General features: G+C 34.9%; 1 protein-coding gene across 1 annotated transcript; it reads right to left on the bottom strand.

The window, feature by feature from the left end:
- Window positions 1-1,253: 1,253 nt before the first annotated feature.
- LOC111402193 (probable alpha,alpha-trehalose-phosphate synthase [UDP-forming] 11) lies at window positions 1,254-5,120 on the bottom strand. Its single transcript, XM_023030347.1, has 3 exons — window positions 2,809-5,120; window positions 2,454-2,727; window positions 1,254-1,933 (listed from the first exon to the last, which is right to left on the bottom strand). Exons 1-3 carry the CDS (start codon window positions 4,785-4,787, stop codon window positions 1,607-1,609), a joined length of 2,580 nt encoding a protein of 859 aa, XP_022886115.1. The 5' UTR covers window positions 4,788-5,120; the 3' UTR covers window positions 1,254-1,606.
- Window positions 5,121-7,981: the final 2,861 nt, after the last annotated feature.

Here is a 7,981-nt window from a genome sequence, read left to right as displayed (position 1 = left end):
TGGAAACATTTTCTTTTGAAGAGGTTAGGCTTTTGTTTTCCTCCAAACAAGGACAACATTTTCTCTTCTAGAAAATATTTTTTATGTCAATCAAATGCGCCCTTACTTTCTTGTATATCGTAAATTTGGGTACCTCTCTAGTCTCACCATCAACATTGGAACCCATCGAACTAGGGCCCTAGCCCAGTTTGAAGATCATTACTGTATAAAAATGATATTTTGAGTAGTGACTTTTGAAAAAAGTATAGTTAAAAGTGGAAAAAAATTTAAATTTACGTGTAAAATATTTATTTTGTGTGAATGTGTTGTTGAAAATAAATATAATAAATAAATAAATTTATTTTAAAATGAGTCAAATGGGAGCTTAATTTAGGCCTACATGTTCACGTTCGAGGCAGTCAATTTTGTGTCCCAAGTAATTTGGATTGTTTCCTAATACCGAAAAACGAAATATATCACCAAGAGAAATTGACAAAAATTACAAAAAATGGACAGTAAACTATATCCTTTTCGTGATACATATTCGATCGAGTGCAACCACAACCCAAGCTTATCTACATCTTTGCATTAGTGCATTAGTGTCGACTTTCTAGTAATCAGTGGATCATGAAATTTGCATCATGCAAAGACAGATGAAAGAGAGGGGAAGAAGAAAATATAAGCATTTCAATGCTATGGGAGGTTGAGTCTCTTGTAAACTCAAGGTCAAGATTCCGAATGAGATTATACTGTAATCAATTTTTTTTTTCTATTAGGTACGAGTTCATAACATTTGGTATCAAAGTCGAGCATTAAACATTTGCTTGAGCAACACACTTAACGATTTAATAATATAGTAAAAGTTATGTCTAGTTGCCAAAAATTACCAAGATAAATGAATTCTTGAGATGTTACACGCAAAATTCGTCAACATTGATCCCATTCTCATAGTTTGAGGATCCTTTTCGCCGAGTCCATGTGTGTGGGCTTCAAATATGTTCTGTAAGTGCAAAGATTCTTCTTGAGGCCAGATTTACTGTAGAGGGCCTGCCTTAGAAAAAATTTGACTTCGAAGTGTAAACGAGAACCTAGCCGAATTCCAATACATTAGTCACCAATCAGATCAAGAATGTATTTGATTAAATGGAGCATATTCATAGATATTTACAGAATATACAAATTCAGTGTAATGGTAAAATTCCATTCAAAAAAGGTTATTGTACTCTTATTGGCTGCATTTTCCTCTAATCTTAGTCACTTAAATTGATACTGTGTGAAGCCTCAAGCAAAAGTTTCATATTATGGTAGAAAGAACAAATAAATCCTGCTTCAAGATTATAAGAATGCAAATCCGGACGAAAATTACTTATCAAGAACATAACATATAATACGCAGGATTTTGTACAGTAATATGAACAAAGAGGAACCTAACATTACTGTCCTGTGGTAGGATATCAGAAAAACCTGGATCAAGTATTCATTCAACTTCTATCGCATTTGAGAGGTAGGTAAATTTAGTATATTTGTACAAAGCTGTGCATCTCTCCCTCTCTAGATCACGATGTGTGCAGATTTTGATAGTTCCCATACAGACGAGCAAACTTGAAGCTTCTGCTCTACTTTCCTGTCAATCAAGTTTGCCTTCAAATATGACTTGGTTATGTGGAGACTTCAGTAATTGAAGTGCTGATGCCCCTGAAAGGCCTTGAAGCATTTTGATGACTTCAGATGTATCATCCAGATAATACTTTGCCATACTTGGTTTTTGGCCAACGGTGCACGCGAATACTTCTGCTGTATCAGGCAACAAACAGCTGGCAGCTGAACTTGCGATGCTCTCGAACATGTCCTCGTCAGATCTGTCGTCTCCTATGCACAAGACAAAATCGGGTGGCTTCCCAGTATTCCTCATGGTTGTCAAGAGATTCTCAACGACCACACCTTTGCTCACACCCTGTGATGCAAATCAAGACTATACATCATAACCAAGATGAAACATATTAAGAACTGTATAAGAGCCATATTATTCTATTTCAGCATTATATGGTCAAGAATTATGGACATTCCTTGAATCCTAGATGCCTGCACAGATTCACAACCTTTAAGAGAACCCTTTCACGAGATTCGCAAAATCATACAGAACTCCATTCCCTCTGCTTTTCCAGGGCCCAAATAACTCAATTCTCTCATGAACTAGCAGTGGTCAAAAGAAAAAATCTCTATTCAAGAAGGCCTCTTCCTATACCTATGAGTTCCATTGAACCCATAAATCGTGCATTGGAAAAATCCGCATTTGGGTCTTCCAATGTGCGACATCGGAGGATTCATTTAATTATTTTAAGTTCCCAAATATCATTTCAGGAAAAGAATTTGTTGACAAATCATTTTCGTGAATTGCAACAATATATTACAAGAAGACAGGGGGAAGAAACAGGTTTCCATGATAAATATTGAGTTTGTTTCACGTTCAGTACCTGTGGTTTCACCTCAACAATGTGCTGGCCTCTTTTCACAACAACAGGATCATTAGCAAGAACGCTCTCCAAGTGATCAAGAAGCTCTTTTGCCTGCCACGTGCCAAAGTCGGGGTCGGCTTCTTGATGATGCCACACTAAAGCACTCTCTTTTAGTTCAATCGACGAACCATCAGTAGCCTCCGTATAATGCTCCATTATGGGCAAAACTATGTTTTTCCAGCTCAAGTCGACTGCTAAACAGCAAGATTCCCATGCAGAATTCTTAGTCCACCTAGCAGAAGAAATTGGTAAATTAAACAAAGAAAAAACAAACACAAAGTTCATAATCACGCATGAAGGAGCGACACATTACTTGGTGAAGTAGCCATGTTCTGCAGATAAGCCAAGTCTCTCACATGGAGAGAACCACTTCTCTAATGAATCCTTCCCTCTGCCACTAACAATAAACACAACATTCATTGGATCATTGCATAAACCATTTAATACGGAAATAACTTCATGGCATGGAGATTTGTCGACTAGATCTTGTGGCATCATGGTACCATCATAGTCGAGAAGGATAAGCCTACTGCATGTATTCTTATACGCAGAAACAATGTGCTCCACAGAAAGCTTCCTGAAATTAGGCCCCAAGGCAACGACCCGGGAATTCAAACCAAATCCAATGCCCCAACACCTCTTTTGGTAATACTGAGCACAAGCTCTCTCGAGGTCCTGATCAAAACTCCTGGCCCAATAGGCCACATCATGCGATGTAATATACTTGTAATGCTTCTCATGGCGCAATTCTTTCTCCGAATCCTGCATTGAAATTGCTGAATGCATCGCCTCGGCCACACAACTGATGTTCCACGGATTCACTCGGATTGCACCACTTAGAGATGGAGAACATCCTATAAATTCCGAGACAATAATAACACTTTTCCTTGGAGCGGCTGATCCTTCAAGTCCCAATGCCTCGCCCAGATAAGGGCTGCCCTGCCTAGATACAGTGTACTTATAAGGCACCAAATTCATTCCATCCCTAACAGCATTAACCACAACACACTCAGAAATCGCATAATATGCAACCTTATCTTGAAAAGAAACGGGGCCATTGATACAAACAATTGGTTCATAGCCTATACTACCATAACGTTGATTAACTTCAGTCGCAACTTTATTAATCTCATTCTGGACCTCTTGAATATCATTGCCCTGACTTCTAGGCGAGTTCATGATTTGAACCAAAACAACACTTCCCCTATATCCCGGATTCAAGTCCAAAAGCTGCCCGAAGGCTTGAAACTTCAAACCGATACCCTTAAACATGTCCAAATCATCTACACCCAACAACACAATTTTCCCATCATACTTTTCCTTCAATTCCTTAACTTTCTTCACAGTATCCGGTAACGACATAATCGATTTAATCTGACCCATATGAATTCCAACAGGGAGAATTTTAATACTAACAGTTCTACCATAATAATCTAGACCAATATAACCCCTCTTGGATTGATAGTCCAATCCAAGCATTCTACTACAACATGACAAGAAATGCCTAGCATAATCAAAAGTATGGAATCCAATAAGATCACAATTTAAAAGGGCCCTCAAAATCTCCTCCCTAAAAGGCAAAGTTCTATAAATTTCAGATGAAGGAAAAGGACTATGAAGGAAAAATCCAAGCTTTACTCTATTGTACCTTTTCCTCAAGAAAGTAGGTAGTACCATGAGATGGTAATCATGTACCCAAACATAATCTTCATCTGGGTTGATTACCTCCCTAACCTTGTCCGCAAAAACCTTGTTTGCTGAAACATATGCCTGCCACATGTCTTTATCAAACCTGACTCCATGATCAGGTGAGTAAGGCAACATGTAATGAAACAAAGGCCACAGATAATGCTTACAAAATCCATGATAAAATTTGTTCATCAGATTCATTGACAAAAAAGTAGGCACGCATTTGAAGTTTTCATACAAATATTGAGCCACTTCTTCTTGTTCTAATGTATCAATCTCCACCCTCAAACACCCCACATACACAAATTCCACATCTGGTGAAAACCCATCTTTCAGTTGTAAAATCAAGGCATCTTCATCCCAATCAAAGCACCATTTCTTGCTTTCTGAATTTTTATAAGCCTTTAAAGGTAGCTGATTAGCTACAATAATTCTTCTTTCTTGATGAATAGGGGAAATTGCTGCATCAGATTCTAGCCCTTCATGATCATCAAAATCTGATAGGATTCCCGGAACGGAAATCACTCTTGGAATCCGGGCACGATCACCTCCACTCGAATGGTCGTCGAGGTTCAACAGATTGAAATAAGATCTCGACAACATAATGACAAAAATAAAAAACAGCAAAATCTTGGATTTTCTTGAGACAACAGATAAAGAACTCAATGTAGTGTAAATTCAGTATAAAAACAGAAAACCTTATTTTATACAAAAGGGTTATTTCTTCTTGTTTTTTTGTGTTATTTCACCTTAAAGTGTGCAATTCATTATATATAAGGCAAGATTTATTACCACCTAGTACTTGAAAATGGATTTTTTTTTTTTTCCCTGTACAAGGAAAGTGTGAGGAGGATAAGAATGAAAGAAGACCGACTTACAAATAAGAATATAATGTTCGTTATGGGTTTGGTTTGAAATTTATCCGCCAAGATTGACGACAACACCCCATCATGAAGATCATATTCATCTCTTATAGTCAGTCTTCAATAAGATCATCCAACCCGTTTAATTTCTCTCTCTAGTGTATATATAAATAATTAAAATATGGCTTTATCCTTTGTGTTTGTCTCTATAGTGTAATTATAACAAAACGTCCTCAACTTTCAATGTTATTTTGAAAAAATCCTTACCTTTTATTTTTTGATATTTTAATCCCTACTTCACACCCATCATTGCGAAAATCACAATTTTCATCCAATTTCTCAATAAAAAAATGTTAAATGTCAAATATACCTCCTATTTAAATAAAACAAAAAAAGAGAAAAATTAAAGAACAAACTGCAATCATACTCTCAAACTTTAAAAAAAGTGCAAAAGAGTCGAAATAAATTATCAAAAGGGTAATTAGCACAAAACGTATTACCTTTTAATATTATTGTACAAAATATCGATACTTTTATTTTTTTTTTTGACATTTTCACCATTATCTTCACATTTCATTCGAAAATCATTATTTTCATCAATTTAAATTTGGAAGTACAGTTGCAATTTGCTCTTTATTTTTGTTTTATTTAAAGATGATGGTAAATTTGTCATTTTGCAGCTTTTAATTGAAAAAATAGATAAAAATGGTGATTTTTGCAATGAAATATGAAAATAAGAATGAAAATGTCAAAAATGAAATGTATGGACGTTTTGTACTAATTACACTTTCAATATTTATCTGGACTCACTCACACTTTTTTTAAAAATTTGGAGTATGATTGCAATTTATTTTTAAATTTTTCTTTTCTTTTTTTTTTTTTTATTTAAATAGGAGGGTATATTTGGCATTAACATGCAATGAAAAGTAAAAGTGATGGTGAAAATGTCAAAAATAAAATGTATGGACTTTTTCACAATAACATTGACAATTAATGACTTTTTTTTTTTTTTTTGCTAATTATCCTAATTTAGACGAGAATAGTTAAACACTTGAGTTTTATTTTTATTTTTTAAAATTTGGTTGTAGAACTTACATTTCGTTCGAATTTGAATAATTTATTTATATGATAACGTGACACTTAAAATTTTTCAGTCAATCAAACTATATACGTTAAAAATTTTAATTTTGGTCATTATTTGAACCCAAAAAAATAAAATAAAATATCAAATCATGAATTTTTGTTAAAGTTTCAAAAATCCTCGAAAATTTTACCCTATATATATTGAAAAAGCTAGATCTAATAATAATTCACTGATTTGTAAAATTATCATTAGTTTGGATAAAATTCAGCTATACTTTTTACTAAAATTTATTTTCTGTGTCCTTGCAATTTCTATTTCCATAATAATTGATATGAAGATGATCAATTAAGCTACATGTACATTTTCTTGACAATATGGTTGACATTGTCTCGTGTGAAAAAAATGTGCAGTGATGTGATGGATGTGTTCAAAATAGAGAGTGTAGATATTGCCACATGAAATAGTGTAAAAATTAATGTAAAGAAGAATGCAAGTGTGGCAAGATTGAACGATGATAATATAGACATAGACAACTAATTATTTTCAATGATGTACACTCTCCTCACATTGAAGGGGTCCACTTTGAATAAATTTTATTTTATATGAAGCGGGCTCCTTCCATGTGAATGGGTGAACATCGAGGTGGACATCCAGATATACATATAACATGACTCTTATTTTCAATTCCTAGAAGTGGAAAAAAAAATGGGGAGAAAACATTCAAATCCAAGTATCCAACACAGTATTCTTAAGTTTTTATATTATCTTCTTATATTGTCATATTCCATTCAGAAAAAATATAAATATGACCCATGATTTAATTAATTTTAATACATTTTCTTAATAATATATTTTGAGAAGAAGACGCTGCTGGGAGTCTGCTATTTGGCCCGTCCACGAAATTGTGCTACAGGTACAACATATTTGACAATATTATTGACAATCCTCTCACGTATAGGGGTAGAGCCTGTGATTAAAATAAGAGCCCTTCTACACGTACAGAAGGATTTTTGCCATAATACATACAGAAAACTCACAGTTTTGAAGCCCACACACATTTTTGGTATTTTTTATACAATATGAGGCCCACATACTGTCTCTATTCTGTACAAGATCTGTGAAAAAATTTCTATATACCCAGATTTTTTCTTAAAATAATCGTGAACCGTCTGTGAAAGAACTGTCAAACTAAGTGTACAACAATTAGCATTTTCCCTGTCCACGCCACTTCACCCTTTACTAATCACTGCCGACTTTTCTACATTTCACGATCCAACGGTTCAGAATTCATCGTGTAGTTCACTGCACGTCTGCCACCCGTGATATTGTTATCGTGGTGAAATCTGATTGGTCCACGTAGCGGACACATCGTGGATTTGCGTGAGTTTGGATTAGATAGTTATCCACAGCAGGGGCTTGTCGTGTGTGGGGCCTAAACAGGATCCAGTTTGCCCTCTTATTTTTTTTTTTTTTTTTTTTTTTTTTACGGTGGTCAAAAGAAAAAATCTCTATTCAAGAAGGCCTCTTCCTATACCTATGAGTTCCATTGAACCCATAAATCGTGCATTGGAAAAATCCGCATTTGGGTCTTCCAATGTGCAACATCGGAGGATTCATTTAATTATTTTAAGTTCCCAAATATCATTTCAGGAAAAGAATTTGTTGACAAATCATTTTCGTGAATTGCAACAATATATTACAAGAAGACAGAGGGAAGAAACAGGTTTCCATGATAAATATTGAGTTTGTTTCACGTTCAGTACCTGTGGTTTCACCTCAACAATGTGCTGGCCTCTTTTCACAACAACAGGATCATTAGCAAGAACGCTCTCCAAGTGATCGAGAAGCTC

Source organism: Olea europaea, chromosome 10 (genome assembly GCF_002742605.1).
Source record: "Olea europaea var. sylvestris chromosome 10, O_europaea_v1, whole genome shotgun sequence".
Taxonomy (NCBI): Eukaryota; Viridiplantae; Streptophyta; class Magnoliopsida; order Lamiales; family Oleaceae; genus Olea; species Olea europaea.
Note: the sequence above shows the minus strand (reverse complement) of the source record. Positions and strands in the feature narration are given on the sequence as shown.

What these genes read in the sequence shown, in the direction of transcription:
- LOC111402193 (XM_023030347.1), bottom strand. Translation starts at nt 4,787, where the DNA reads ATGTTGTCGAGATCTTATTTCAATCTGTTGAACCTCGACGACCATTCG. An exon ending in GAACATGGCTACTTCACCAA is followed by an intron (nt 2,728 to 2,808) that starts GTAATGTGTCGC and finishes TTCTTCTGCTAG; the next exon opens with GTGGACTAAGAATTCTGCAT. An exon ending in TTGTTGAGGTGAAACCACAG is followed by an intron (nt 1,934 to 2,453) that starts GTACTGAACGTG and finishes TTTGCATCACAG; the next exon opens with GGTGTGAGCAAAGGTGTGGT.